Source organism: Buteo buteo, chromosome 24 (genome assembly GCF_964188355.1).
Source record: "Buteo buteo chromosome 24, bButBut1.hap1.1, whole genome shotgun sequence".
Classification (NCBI taxonomy): domain Eukaryota; kingdom Metazoa; phylum Chordata; class Aves; order Accipitriformes; family Accipitridae; genus Buteo; species Buteo buteo.
The window spans coordinates 3,061,080-3,076,619 of record NC_134194.1 but is presented as its reverse complement, the minus strand read 5'-3'; the positions used below and the strand labels follow the sequence as shown (position 1 = coordinate 3,076,619).

The following is a 15,540-nucleotide window of genomic DNA, read 5'->3' as shown; positions in this document are numbered from 1 at the left end:
CTGGGGTCCCTCTGAAGCCTTTTCAGAAGTAAAGGTTTTTGTAGGTACAGGGATCACCGTGGATGTGGTATGCCAGAATTACTTTTCTCCCTTTACCTAGAAGGAAATCACTCACCTTGTCAGCCACTGCAGCATACACCCAGGTCAAACTTCAGGTAAAGCCTTACTTATAAAAAATGTAGAATATCCTGCTGAGTGCTCTGGGTGATCTGCAGGTCACCTGTGATGCTCTTGGAATCCACAGGGGGGTTGTAGACAACAGCTAGGAAATCTTTCTGTTATGCTGCACTGGAGAATCACTCTTCAAACTGATATTCCTCAGGGCTTCAGCTTTTCCCTGTGTTATTTTTCTTTGCAAAGCTGAACCATCAATGGAGGAGGAGTTGGAGGTGGCATGAGGGCAGCAGCTGAGCTGCTGCTGATCCATTGCTGCAGACTCCTTCCTTGGCTTTTGTCTCCTTAGACTATTTACATGCTGCAGTTTTCTGCTAGGCTGAAATTAAATGGTTCATTAAAAATTACAAGAGGGGATGCAGGCAGATGAGCAAACAAGTTGGTTGCATGGAGTCAGTAAGAAGGTCTCTCCACCAGTTATTTCCCTTTCTGAGGAGTGGCTCAAAGCAGATTTATAAAAACGTCCTTTCTTCTGTGTCCCAACGCAGATGTAATACATCCTTGTTCAGTAGTTGCGCGATTGTAATTCTCCCTATAATGGGCCTGTTTGGCTCTTGCCTCACACTTCTGTTATATGGTAACGCTCCTACGCTTGTAATCTATGAGGCTCTGAGGCATCTAGTCAGGAAAACATAAATGAAATGTCTTAGGAAAAAAAAAAATGTGAAAAGACACTGTGCAACCTCAACAGTTTCCAGCAGGAAGTTTATGCTGATTTAGATGTGATGCAGGAATGCCACTAATCCTGCTGCCGGGGCTGCCTCTTCAATCAAGTAAAGTAGCCATGAGTCAAACATGCATTACACTTCAGCCAGAAGTAAAAAACACCCAAATACAAAACACCTGCACTAACACAAACCCCATTACAACTAAATAGCTTTAATACTTTTTTTCCTTTTCTCTCCATTTATTTCCAGCAAATGGCAACTTTTACAGAAAAACATCAGTGCTCAGAAATAGACTCACAAAATGAATCCAGTCGCTAATTTTCACACAGCTGTCTGCCTTCGTTTATGCATAGTAGTAAATGACAGAGGTGTTGCAAGTTGTACATGTATGCAACTATTGATAGATTCCCTCTGGAAACTTTTATCCTTGAAAATTAATCTGGTTGGGAGAAAGGGGCAGGAGAAGGGACAGTAAAAGACCCCGTAGATTTATTGTCTTAACAGACCAAACAGAGTTGTCCCTGGAGGTGGATTTGCAGGCTCATGCTTAGTTCCTTTTGAGGGTAAGAGCTTCCCTTTGGTAAAGTGGCTGGTTTGAGAATTTTCTTTCTGGCTGCTGGAGGAGGTGTGATGGGTGTAGGGGCTCATTGAGGCAGCTCTGCCGTGGAGTCACATTTTGACTGTTTGTCCCTTATTATTTGCACAGTTAAATGCTTCTGATGGTGGAGCAGAATGAAGCCCGTTCTTCCACGTCACAAAGTGTTTCCAAGTAATGCTAATAACCACGTGGAATATGGAAGTTACTGGAAGATCTGGTATTTAGTAACTGTATATTTAGATTGTCCCAGTGCCAGCCTCCCTCCTTTTCTAGCAGTGAGGGAAACAGGTGAAAGTCTGATGTTATTACCTCTTTTTATATTTTGGGGCTGTGCTATAACATAGCTTTAAAATTGTTTTTCAAGAATGTGACTTCATTTGTAAGGTTCAAACGTGCAATGTGCACCTCTTAAAAGGAAACGCTAATGGAAGTGCTGACACAGGCATCGCTGTGATGACGCTGACTGAGGTCTCTATAATCAATCATGTTGAAACCTTGTGCAGTGGCACTTGTACAATTTGGTGCCAGTCAGATGATTTTTTTTTTTTTTTTTTAAACTAAGAGCGGAATTCAAGAATAATGCAATAAGGAAGCTGAATGGATATTAATTATAAAAGCTTGTTATCTATTCCTCTTCCAACCAAAAATAAATGATCAGAATAATGGGGTTTTTTTGAGACAAACACGATGATGAGCTGGCTTTCTGTTTCTGTTCTTTTTCCTCAGTGAGCCTTATAAACTGATGCACTGAATGAGAAAATAAATAGGAAACTGAAAACATCTTTCTATCCAGTCTGAAATAACATTTGGTTTGTGCATATACAAGGGGAAAATAGGCATACAATAAACAAATGCAATTATTTTCTGATAAATGGTCTTATTGCAAAGTAATGAGTCAAAAAAAAATAGAAAAAGGAGAGATTTCTGTGAGACTGTAGAATACCCCTCAGATGGAACCTTGGCATCCTTTTTTCTTGAACCACTGCTAATATTGCAAAATGTCCTGTGCTTTTACATAGGTGTGATAACCGATGGCCATGCGTGTCCCCCTGCCACCGCAGCATGGCCCGATATACTTGGTTTATGGATTTCATCCTCTTCCAAGCAGAAACGGTCAAAGTGAGGGTAAAATTGTTAAAGTTTTGGAATCGGATGTTGAAAAATAGGTGGAAGTGAGAGACTGCTGCTTTGTGCCGAGGAGGTTTGAGGGTAGCACCGCGTGGAGGACTCTGGGCTCGTGGCGAGTTGTGGCTCTGGAGAGGGTGGAGGAGCCAGGGGAGGTGTGAGCAGCTTGGGGAGGAAAGCCTTGGATGGTGTGACCGGGGGGGAAAGGGGAGTGAGCAAAAGGCGACGTGAGTGGACAGATTTAACGGTTAATAATAATGCAGACAACTGGGAAGACCTAGACTGTTGGCTTGCCTCCAGCAACCCCACTGGTAATGTAATTGGAGAAATCGCCAGGAAAACAGGCCAGTCATCTATAGTTATTTCATTATTGGATTCTAACCTCCTCATAGTCTCTGCCATGAAAACTTCATTGAAGGAGCAGCAGAAAGATGCATGACACCGCGCTATTGATTTCTCATGTCTTTTATAGTAGCCCGTAGAGTGCTAGGCCTTGCTGAGCTGGTCAAAGGATAAAAGACCACTGAAAACAAGGAAGAGGAGTAAGGCTGGTCCTGAGAGTAAGAGTGAAGGAATGGGGCAGGCAGAAGATTGATGAGCAAGATTAAACGCAACAAGACTGGTTTTGAGCAGTGACCTATGGGAATTTCATAGCTTTCCTTCAGAAGAGTGTATTCTTCTGATAGGGAATTTTACCAAAGAAACCAAGGTACTAATGTGATCTGTTCCCTCCAGATCTGATACTGGAAAGTTTCTGCATTCCTTGGACTGTGCAATATGGACATAATTAAATACATGATCAAGTAAAAAACGCGTGTGTGCACGCATGCATGCACCATACTGCTACCCAGCTTCACTGGGTTGCTCCCAACACTGTAAGTGCGGGTGCTCAAGGAAACGTTAAATTAAATCCTTCTGATGAATGCAGGCAATACACTGGTCATTTGCTAACGTTGTGCTGTTTCTTGGCTGGCTGGTTGTGGGGACCTGCTAGACAGCCTGCAAACACTGGGCAAGGTATGGTGCCAACAGGAGCTGCGCAGCACAGCAGTCCAGCAGATTTAGGTCTGTATCTATACTTGCTGCACAGAAGTAATGTAATAAAATTGCCTTCAATATGCAGTACCTATCACAGATAACTTTATCTAAACATTTAATAAAGAGCAATTTTATGAATAGCCTCTTTAGTAGCTCTTCCAAGAAGAGAACAATCAAGCGAATTGTGCATGTAGAGTTTCATGGCAACAATCTGAATATATATGGTCTCATATGTTGGCTGGTTTTTCTTTCTCAGTAATCTGTGTGTATGCTTTACATAGTCGGGATCTTTTGATTTGTACATGTCTGTTGTCTCTCTTCTCATGTTGGTACCCTCATAAACCATGATACCATCCAAAAATAATATTTAATGAAGCTTTTGATCTCATAATGGTTAAATGGATTTGAAATGGGGCAAAAATTAGGCTAATTATACTAGGATAGCATAGTTACTTGAAATTTTCAAATGCCTTTTCATGGTATCACCTCTAATGGATTCCATAGTCCTGACAGATATAGCAAGTAACATTAATCCCTATTTTCAGAGGTAAAAATTTATATAGAAAATTTTCCTATGATTTTTGAGTGCTTCCTTGGCATTATTTGCAGAATAACTGCATGTTGTTACTGAACTTCGGTTGACCAATTCCAATTTGTTTGTATTTTATACTAAACTGCAGACGCAGATTAAGCAGTTCCCTTGGTGCTGGTGTCACAGGCGTAACTATTTGTTGCAATACTCCTTTCCATAGTAGATTTTCCTTTCCTTTTGGTGTTTGTTTTGTTTTTTAAACTCTGCAAGAGTCCTCGTGAAATAATGGGGCCATCTGGCAAAATTTGCTAGTTTTTATTCTGAGGAGGCTTTCCACATCATCCTGTCCTTTGTTTCCTGTAGAGCATCTAAATTAGTAAAACTGACTGATTTTTCTGTCCTTCTCCTCCGAGGCTGATGTGTCCCTCTCCGTCCCGCTCAAAGGTTCGCACACACGTACACACACGCACACAGAGTTATCTCCCGGACCTTGAAAGAAAATAGTTTGCATCCGTAGCAAAATGTATGCTCGAAGCATATCTCATTTTCTGTATTATTCTCCAGGATAAGTCACTGGTTTTGCTTTATAAAAATAAATAAATTATAGCGCCAAAGGCTAGTAACAGAGATAATGAATGCGCTGTTGCCATGCCCCTATTCCAGGTGATTTACCATGGCTTTTCTGTCTCTCCACTTTCGTAACAGGCATGCAGTGAAAACCCGAGAAACTCCTAGAGCAGATTATTATGAAATTACTCCTTTATGTTTCCTTTCTTATTTTATTGCAGCAGTAACAATGTATGTAGCACGCACATTTGCTAACTGAACAGAAGCCAGGTGCGGTAGTTACACATCTGAACTTTTGTTACTTCCAGCTATGAGTTATTCAAGATGTATATTAAAGACGTGCTGGGGAAGGGAGGTTTAAGGCACCGTGCTGCAGCATCTGACTTCGTATCATCAGCAAAAGTGACGTTGTGGCAAGTCAAGTGTATGGGAAGTGTCTAGTCATGTGTAAACGTGCATAATCTGGGTATGTGTATAGATGTGTGTAAATACAGACTTGAACATGTACACCTGTGTGTGTATGCATTGTGTGTATATATATCTGCATGTACAGGCAACGTGTATTTTTCAGCAGTAAATAGTGCTTACAGGTGTGACAGTTTAGACCACAGAAGATTATTTAATGTGGGAAAGGAAAAATATTGGAAAACTGATGTCAAGATGCTGGTTGAATAGCTGGTAGCTTGTTACCTCACTGGTTTACCTAATGGAAGTAACAAACTAAGTTTAGAGAGTGAATATTTTTCTCATGTTATTTTTATTTTTGTTACAACATTTGCAAGGTGCACTACTGCCATTTGAAGGACTTGGCCTAGAAGCTTGCAGTTGCAGTTATACCAGTCTCTAGTGACCCGTAATTAAAGTCTCCAGTTTTGGCTCCAGTCCCGCTCTGACTTCTAAACTTTTCCTTCAACAGTAAAACTGGATGTCCAGCTGCCTGCAGGAGCTCACTTTTATTTGAAGGCAGACTGGCTTTTTACATGTAAATGTAGTAATTTACATTTCTGCAGTGTATAAGCAACTTTTTATGAGTAGCAATATGATAGAGCTGTTCGGTTTTTGGTTTTGCTGTATGTGTGATGGGTTTGTCTGCTTGGTCTTAATTGAAGTCAGTGCATGTCGTGAACCCAACCTTTCCTTGAACTGTTTGGGAGTTTTGCTGAAGTAAGGGATAGGGTTGTATTTGAGAGTAAAAAGAAAAAGTCTGTGAGCCTTTGTCTGATCTGTAACATATTTAGTGGTGTGTAAAAGGTAGATGAGGTCTCTGTCGTCATGAATTAATGAGCAGCCAGAGGACACATATTCTCCAATGTGGCAATAATATCTTCATTTTCTTGTTAAAGTCTTGCTTTGAGATGAAGGCAGCCTGTTAACTAGCCTTATGAAATTCCTGAAGTCAGTTATTTTACTGCCTGCACCAAGCTTTTGTCAGTTGTTCACTGGAATTCCAAATTTCTCAGGGGCAGCCAGAAACCAATTTGAGAAGTCAAGTGTTTTCATGGATGTATGCCAATGGGCTTCCTCTCTCCATCCTTCTGGCTTTAATACAATGTAACAACTCAGACTCCAGCCATGTTGGGTAGACTTAATTAGTGTTCAGAAGTGGCTTGGTTTGCAAGATGATCAATTTTTAACCTAAGTAAATGACTTTCTTTGCAAATAATAGATTAAATAAATTATTTCTTTTTCCATGCAGTACAGTGGGGCTCGTAAATACTGTGAGCAGTTAGTTGGTAGTTTCACTTGATTACCTTTCCAATTTCTGTTTTTAATAATCCTTGTGAGAGCGGGGAATTCAGTCACTTCTAATAATATGCCAAAAAAATAGCAATGGCAGGTGCATTTCATGCTGCTGAGCTACATGGTGTTCTTCCCAGCTCACGTGCCTGCCCATGGGATCAACTGGAGGAGGCACCTTGATGCAATTTCTGTGGTGCGTGGTGCTGCTCTGGATTAATTCATTACTTGGATAAAGACAGCAGTCCTTTTACAGTCAAATACCTTCTTTCCTCTTGGTTTCCACTGGCTCCGTTCTGTTTCACATCCTGTTACTGTCCTTCCCGGGCAGAGGGTCCATCTGTGTGGCTGAGTGTGCTTGTTGGGAGCTTTAGTTCTTCAAAGGATTACGCAAATAGTAATTGAATTAAAGAGCTGCTATCAACATTATCAGATTCTGGCAAAGGCATCCCATGTTAGCGCTCTGCTTGCAGACTCACAGATTTCAGAGGACTTGGACTAGTAGAAGCACATCAGGATTCCCCGATATGTGAATCTTTCCTTTCTGGCTGTTTGCAGGGTATCCTTCCTACCCCCTTACCCAACTTAGGTGTGTTTAAACAGGAGTTCTCCATCTGGGAACACAGAATAAACCAAACTGTGAACAAAACAGATGAGGCCTAAATGTAGACAGGCTTTCTGTGGGTTCTCCATAGTAACCGGGGTGGATGTAGAAAAGCTGAAGTATTTTGTCTTTTTATAAGCTGATGCTTAACTGAATCTTTGCTGTATCATTAAAAAACTTAAAATTTCCATTGCAATAGGAATAGTGTTTGTCTCCAGTAATGCTGAGTTTATATTAAAAATCAAAATACCAAAAATACTTGAGGCTCCAAAAGGGTTTTTGCTGCTGCTGGTGCCTGCGGTAGCTGTTGGGGCAGGGTGCAGATGTGACCTGGTGCATTAAATCGGAGCAGCCCACCATGAACGAGGAGACAGAAATAACCTTCAGCGAGATGCATGGTGCAGTCCTCGGCTGATGCTAGGTATGAGATCAATTTTTAGTGATCAAGACAGCACAGGAAGGGCTTTGCTGTAGTTGTATCTGAATTACATTTATATAGACAGCAATAGCTCCTGAATCTTGTTTTTTAAATATCTTTAGGATCAACGGCAGTCTGCAAAACACATGTTTTGAGGCACATTGTGAGGGACAAGCCAAGTGCCTGTACAGGTGCAGATCCTGCCACCGAGAGGAGGAGGATGCTTGACCAGGTGGTCCTCAAGCCCTGAGCCTTCGTGCCACTCTGATCTACAGCAGACGCCATAAATGCAGATGGCCTTGGCAGTGAGGTCTCCTGGCGGTCACAAAACGTGTATTCCCAAGGATATTTTGCAGAAATTCTGGAACAATTAGTAAAGTAAATAAAGAATATTCAGATACTCCTTCCAGGGACTGTACTTTTTGCACTGCTTAGAGATGCTTTGACCTTCTAGTTTATTACAAGTCAGGAAAAGTCAATATTTCTTAGCTTGCCAAGTTGGAGGAATTTTAATGAGTTATTGAGTCAAATAGTTAATCCTCCAATAACAGATTTTTTTCCCTTTCAGATTTACAGTGATAAAAACAAAGGCTTAATGGAGACCAAGAAAAATGGGGGTTTGTAGAAACTTTTGCTTGTCTTTGTGCACACGCTTTAACCCCTTGATCACTAGTAGATGACATGTAGCTTCAACACTGGGGCATTTCATATTGGCATAAAACGCTGGGCAGGCAGGGCCTATGCCGATGTTAGCAAGGAATTTAGCTAACAAAGGTTATGGTAAAAAAGGACTGGTAGATTGAAGTAGCTAGTGCTGATGCTCCTCACATCTCCATTGCATGTGATGGAGGGGACTTTGGATGAGATCCAGTCTGCTCTGCTAGGCTGAACTGTTCTGCTACTTGAAAAACCTTTGAAGGGAAGAGCCCTGGGTGCATTTTGGAGGATGTTGTGGTGCTACAGTTGCTGCAGGATTTGTCCCATTGGACACTGGAGCACATCTGGAGCAGTGCTTCCACTTGAGCTTCCCCTGAAACCTAGCGTACGCCAAAACCTCACCAAGAGCCAAACCTACATGTGGTAAATGTAGACAACAGGGATTTGCTTCCAAACTGTCTTGCTGGTCCAGACTGAGTCAGTGGTGTTGGTGCAGCCAGTGGCTGCCGCTGTTGGAAGGCTGTGCAAGGCTGGCAGCGGGTTGTGCGCTACAAAATGTTTATTCCTGCTTTAATTATGCCTTTTGCGGCATCCCTTTGTAATTCTCAACTTTGTGTACTCCAATTAGCATAGACTAATCTAATTTCCTGAAACTCTCTTCATTGAGTATAATGCTAATTATTGCTCTGAGTAGTGGCCTGTTTGGAAGTAGCCTGTCCTGTATGAATTATAATAATGTTCTGTTGTAAGCCTTTAAGTGAGGAAACTTCAGAAGCAGAAAATGTTATAGCACAAGGGCAACTTCCTTAGCCTTTTAATAGTATCAAACAGCAGATAGTACAGTAAAGTTCAGAATATTATATCCAATGAATTCTTGAAAGTAGTAGAAAGTTATTTTTTATTATATGTCATCATTCAGAGTGTAGGGATAGATATTGATGGTCGGTTTTACAGCAAGAAGCATCTTCCTGTAATATTTGCTTGACTTCAGTGATAGTCTTTCTTGGGGGTTATTTTTTCAAAAGTTCTCAGCAATTGGCTGTCTGAGCTTTCATTGAAACCTGTGTGAATTGTAGCCTTGGTGATGTTCTGCTTCTGGCTCATGGGGGGAAGTTAGACTCTGAATGCAGACACCAGTACAGAAGCTGAAGTGCTGGCGCTTAGGGCTCTTTGCTGCCCCAAAATGAAGCTCCTTGTGAGTTTTGTGGCTGGAGAAGTGTAGGTTTTCAGAATCGCCTTCTAAATGTAACTCATGGCCAAAATTTGGGCACTGAAGTACTCCTGCTGGATTTTATTCTAGGGTCTAGTTTTGCAAAGGGCTAAAAGAACAAACAGCCATATGTCCATCACTTTTTTTTCAGTAAAGCTTTTTCAGCACGCACTTAATGTTGTGATGAGTGAGAGCTGGAGGTCTGGGAATACAGACGTGAAGACGCTCTTCAAACTGCTGCTCTTCAGAGGGGTGTGCTTTTTGTGTCTGAAACCTTGTACCTCCTGCTTCTGTCACGGTTGTGCTGCTACTACAGAGGAGTATGGTCTGTTAGGTAAATGTTGCTTACCCTGACATTTTCTGCTCTTCCCAGTGCTTTATGGGCAGGACGGCCTGCACGCATCATGTGAGAAGAAGTACTGCGGCCGGGGGAGTAAGTGTGTCGTGAACAAGGACACCAACCAGCCCGAGTGCAGATGTGTAGAAGACTGCAAGTCCAGCTACATGCCTGTGTGTGGATCCGATGGCAAATTTTATGAAAATCATTGTCAACTGCATCAAGCCTCCTGTCTGCAGAGGAAGAAAATCTACATTATCCACAGCAAGGACTGTTTCTTCAAAGGTAGGGCATCATTAAAAATAAATACTTCTGTAGAATTTTCATCACTCATCTTACTGTAATCCTGATAAATGGCCGAACAGTATGTTTTATTTCTAAGAGATAAATTTTTCAAGGATGATTTATTCTAGGACACTGTAGAACATAACACGATGTTTTATGCAGCTATTAAGCCCCTGAGTGTCATCACCACCCAAAATGTAATCAGACTGGAAACTGGTAAATAATTAACATCACTGTATGCATTGTGTACTCAGTACTTTCAACTGCCAGTGTAATAACTTTTTACAATCCAATTCATTTGGTAAGGCTTTGAACAAGACAAAGGTGTTAAGAAAAAGGTGTATATGGTGTTATTAAAAGTTTGTTGCAAAAATGAGAAACAAAAACCTACTTAGGCAAATGACACAGGCAAAGGAAAGAAGCTGTTTAGATGAGGTAGGAGGAGCGGGAAGTGTACTGCCAGAACAGAGTTTAAAATTATTTTAAAGACAGTTCTGGTTACCAGTAGGATGCGTACATCTTCAGCTGTTTTACTTGTTCAATAGCAAATTTCATTATCATCATTGCACCAAATCATTAAAGGGATGGAGTCCCGTGTCTTTTCTATTTAATATTTTGTAAGCCATGTACTATCCTGTCACAAATCGGTCGAGGCTGTAGGAGCAGGAGTGTGTGATAAAATGCCAGGGAGTAGAAGTTGTAAATTATTTTCTTCTAATGAGAGGCCTTATAAAGGCCTCACTAGAGTATATCTTGAAAAGTCATTGTCAAATGTGACTCCATATACCTACAGAAAGATTTGAGTGGGTTGTTGCAAATATATCCAGTGACATTTATGTGATCAAATATGAAAATAATTCCTTTATCTTCAGCTCACTGGGCACTTGAGCCCCTGAGGAGCTTGGCTGTATACAGAGCTATCCATCACAGGTTCTCATTTACTAACATGATGCTAGAAGAGCCTATTTAAGAAACAGGAGCCCATTTGAAGAGTCTTATTAATATATCCTTGTGATACCCTTTGGAGATAGAAAAGCATTACTGTTCTTGTGCCTCAGAGGAGGCCCAGAGACTGAGACCAGCCCAAAATTTCCAGAGCTATCTAGGCACTGCTTTGCACAGCATTGCAAAGTCTCATTTATTTTGGAGGTCTGGCTGTGAACGGGACAGAGGGGCTGGTCAGAGGATTGACTTGGTGAACACCAGCTGAGCTGGGTTAGTTTGTCACAGGCACACTCTAAATTTACCAAAGCAGGTAATTAGGTCTAGGATCAATAGACCTTGTATGAAGTTAATCATGGAAAGGAGTCACCTAAAGGCATGTTTGGAGGGACATCACATGAGCAGGTCAAGGTGAAGAGGGATTTTTGCTTGTCGCTTTAAAAAGGAGCATCTAAAAAGGACATTTGTGCCTTGCTCCTAGTGCTGGTGTTTCTGCCTCTGGATATCGACTCAAATCAGGGCATGGATCTGGCTGGAAACTGCCTCCATCCCTGAGTAAGATGCAGATGGACTGCAACATGAGAAACCTCCCAAAGAAAGGGGAAATCTTAATTTCAGAGGTGCTCAGCAGCCCTCCAACCCTCCTTGATGCAGGGGGTTTTCTTCCCCTGACTCCCCAAAAAGTGTCTTCAGGTTTTTCATTCTTGTACATAGCCCACCTTTTTACAATGATGCTTCTGGCCTGGGTTTTTATTCATTCCTTATCGCATATAGTGTTAAAGAAAATGAGTTCTCATTGCAGTAATCAGTGCCTCTGCAATGGCTGTATTATACCTAATGATACAATGTCACGCTTGAATACTTTCCTGAACACACCATGAAATGATGTCAGAAAGTAGTAGTTTTGTGTCCCAGTTTAAAGTAACCCTTAAACTCTTGCCACGGAGCACTGCTTAAATCTGCTTTTCAGCAGAATAACAGCTTTATGGAAGGGAAGAAAGAAACAAATTCACTTCTCTTCCCAGATGAATAAATAAAAAAATACTTCACACCGCTGTCTGCAGAGATAAAATGTAGGAAAAAAAAAAATTTGCCTTAAGGGGGGAATAAACCCGCAGAGTAGGACTCCATAGGAATATTTGGCTTCAGCCTGTTTCTGCAGTGCAGTTCCTGAGTAACCTTCTGTGTATCTTTTCATTTCTTTGTACTTTAGTCTCCTATTTGTAAGTCAAGAATGACAGTTTTCTTCTTAAATAGAAAACTGTAGTAAGCAATTAAGCTACAGGTTTATAGCAACATTATAAATGTGACATAAAGCATAAGATACTATGACTGGAGAAAAATCTTAAAGGTGCAAAATGTATTGTTTCAGCTGAATCTCAGGTGTACATCTGCCAATAGTCACATGCTTTCTATTTGTTTTCTATCAAATAGATCGTTTAATTATTTGAGTACAGCTAGGCTGATGAGTGGGCTGCTTCATGGTTTTTTGTCCCAGTTGACTTGTTCAATTATGACTTAAGTCCCTGTGTAGAGCTGAGGGACACCACAGATTGCATTTGTGCGCTCTGCCAGTTTACCCAGTTATCAATGACAAACTGGATGGCCTTAAAGTATGACGGAGGTCAAATACTCTGATTCCACTTTGACCGAGCTAGATCTATGCACAGTAAACAAATAACAAAGCAAATAGTAAAGATCTTGTTTTCTTTTGTGTATTTTGGAGAAGGATTTTTTTTGTCTTTTAGCATATTCATCACATGTGAAGTGCTTTGTATATACTGGTGTATAGCAAATACTTGTGTGTGTCTAGAAGCATTGCTTGATTTGTGCTACCTCACTAGCATTTCATTCTGTAGTACCATTAGTATTAGGAAAAGCAGAAGAGAATTTGGCTCTAGGCAAATGACCAATTTCTCCTTTGCCCAACCTAGAATGAAATGGCTTCTTGAAACCTTGAGAGTCCAAGAAGCTAAAAAAACTTATGTGCCTTCAGACATCCAGATTCCCCCATGGCATTGTTTGAAATTAATACATGTCTTTTTGAGAGCAATCTGGAAAATCACACAGATGTGTTGGATAAGGGTGGGCCACACGGAGACATCGGCCCTCTGGTGTCGGCAAACGTGGGTCGATTGCATCAACGTTGTGTTTGTGAAAGATTTCACGGAGCGTGTCAGTCCTTGGTGCGCAGGCTTTGGGCTGCCCAAGGCTTGGTCTGGCTGGGCTGGTGAATGGACACGACGTCCAAGGTGGGAGCACATGGAAATGTGGGTGAAGCAATGAAAGGTCCCAGCAGGATAGATCTCCTGAGGCTTCATCCTGTACCCTCTGGTGCAGCACAGTTCCCCAGTGCTGCCATGCACAAAAATAGAAATGCCGTCCCTTTTTTCTCAGTCGACACAGAAAATGATGAATGTCTGGAAAACCTCACTTAGAAGTTTGGAACCCAAAGGGAAATACCATAAAGCAGAAGTCCTACATCCAGAGGTCTCAGGAAAAATGTCACTCCTACTCATAGCTGTTCAAATTCTCCTTGATCCTGTTGTATTCGCTGGTATGAAACATAGTTTGGTTTTCCCATAGCAAACCGTTCTATTTAAGACTTCTCTATGTGGGGCAGGTTTTTTTGGGTTTATATATTTTCACTGTTTTGTGAGTTTGCATAGTCATTTGATTTGAGTGTTGGTGATTCTGACTGGGTAACAAAATACATGAGGATAAAATACTTTTGCTCTTTGCCAAAGAGGAGAAGAAAGACGTTCGTCTTCCCCAGAAGCACTCCTACTACCCATTAAAACTGGAAAGATATCTGTGCTCATAATGACAATTGTCCCACAGATGTCCAAAATGAGCAGTTGGCCTGGAAATGTTCCTATTTGAATAAATGCCTTGGATAATGCAGCTATATCATTTTAGCGCAGTGATTTGGACTATGCTTTGCTTTCCTATAGCAGTAGTCCACTTTTTTCCACTTCCATTAATTTTTTTTTTCCTTTTGACTTTTTACACCCATTCAATCTCTTCACTCATTTTTGGCCAGTGAAAGCTGTGCATACACCACTCGATACAGTTTTCTTTCCTTACCTTTTTCCTTCCTCCAGAAACATTGGAGCAATGCACTTCTCTAGCAGTGTACATACTTAAGAGAAATTCTTTCTGTTTAGAGCTATGCTTTTCCATTTTCAGGATTTAGTAGTAATTTTTTCCCTTCTTTCTTTCCCTCCCTGCTCTTTTCTGTGAGATAAGCAATCCTAAAGCTCCTCTGCAGCAGCCAAGCCCCTGCTAGAGGAAGGCAGCCACATTGCTTGCCCAAGCTCATTCCTTATTTTCTCTGGTTCTGACATCCTCCCTTTATCCAGGTGTATTGGGTTTTTTATAAAAGCTAAGCTTTTCTTGCTGGGCTGTATAGCAGCTTTGTACTGCAGCTGGTCAGATTTAGTTTGTGCTCTGGCATGAATTCAATCCAACTTAGTTGACCAAATTCTTGAACTTTCCATTATGTAAATGCACTGTACCTGTGCTGATTACTTTATTCTTTTTTTTTTTGTCCATTCAATCCAACTTCTACTAAAGCTCTAATTTTATGAGGTCTGACAGAATTTTATGTGGAGAGATGGGGCACTATAAAGCACATTCATGTCTAGTATTCCAGTCCCGTTCTCCTCCTTCCTCCAGTCTCTCCTGAAATGTCAGTAGTAATTTTTTCAATAATTTGGTCCCATTGTGTAAAATATATTTTTTTTTTCTTTTAAGCAAATATATGACAATAATTTCATTCCTCAAACAAAGTCAATTCTTGCCCCATGATAAATCATATTTTTGTACAGATTTTGTGCAGAATTTGGAAAGAAATCCCTGTGGAAAACCACCTGCCTTTCTCCTCTCCATTACACACAGAGTCACACTGCTGGGTTTGAGCCTTTCACTGTTGTGTTTTGTGCCATAAACTTATATATATATAGTCTTCCAAAGTGTGCATGCCAATGTGCTGGGTTGTGCGTGCATGTACACACATGCATGCAAGTGTGTGTACACATTGGAAGAGCGAGAACAACTTGTTCTCACATGACATTTATGCACATATAGCATAGAGGATGGAGCCTGACTCTGCACAGGGAGAGAATGAGAAACAAGGGGAAAAGCTGTAATGAGAGAGGTTCAGCCTGGATGTAAGGAGATGGTTTTCCCATGAGGACCGCTGAGTGGTGGGGCAGGCTGCCCAGGTGCCACCTCCATCTCTGAGGGCTTTTAAGACCTGGCTGGGAACAGCCCTGAGCAACCTGGTCTAACCCTGCACTAAATGTTTAAATGTCGAGGCCTCTTCCAACACATATCATCCCATAATCTTACGATTTCATGGCCTTAAATGGCATCTTTCATTTTCAACTTCTCGTCTATCTTTCCTCCAGTTCTCAAAAAGTTTCTTTCTAATTATGGAAAATGAAAATCTTCTGCACGTTGACAGAAAATTTTCTGTGCTTGAATGTAAATAAATTACAAACTTGGAAAAAAAACCAAACCCAAGCAGGCTAATAACTTGTGCAACGTATCACTGCAGTGATCTTGAGTAGATATGAATTCAGCCTCGGGTGGTGGTGGTTTATTTCCTCTGTACTTTATTTGTTGTCCACATGTTAGTTCGGTG

The 15,540-nt window shown here is 41.1% G+C and overlaps 1 protein-coding gene across 1 annotated transcript in view; it reads left to right on the top strand.

The window, feature by feature from the left end:
• FSTL4 (follistatin like 4) overlaps positions 1 to 15,540 on the top strand; it is a 237,747-nt gene that overhangs the window by 66,287 nt on the left and 155,920 nt on the right. The window contains exon 4 of the mRNA XM_075056388.1: positions 9,702 to 9,950. Coding sequence (XP_074912489.1) covers positions 9,702 to 9,950 — 249 coding nt within the window. The remainder of the gene's footprint in view (positions 1 to 9,701; positions 9,951 to 15,540) is intronic.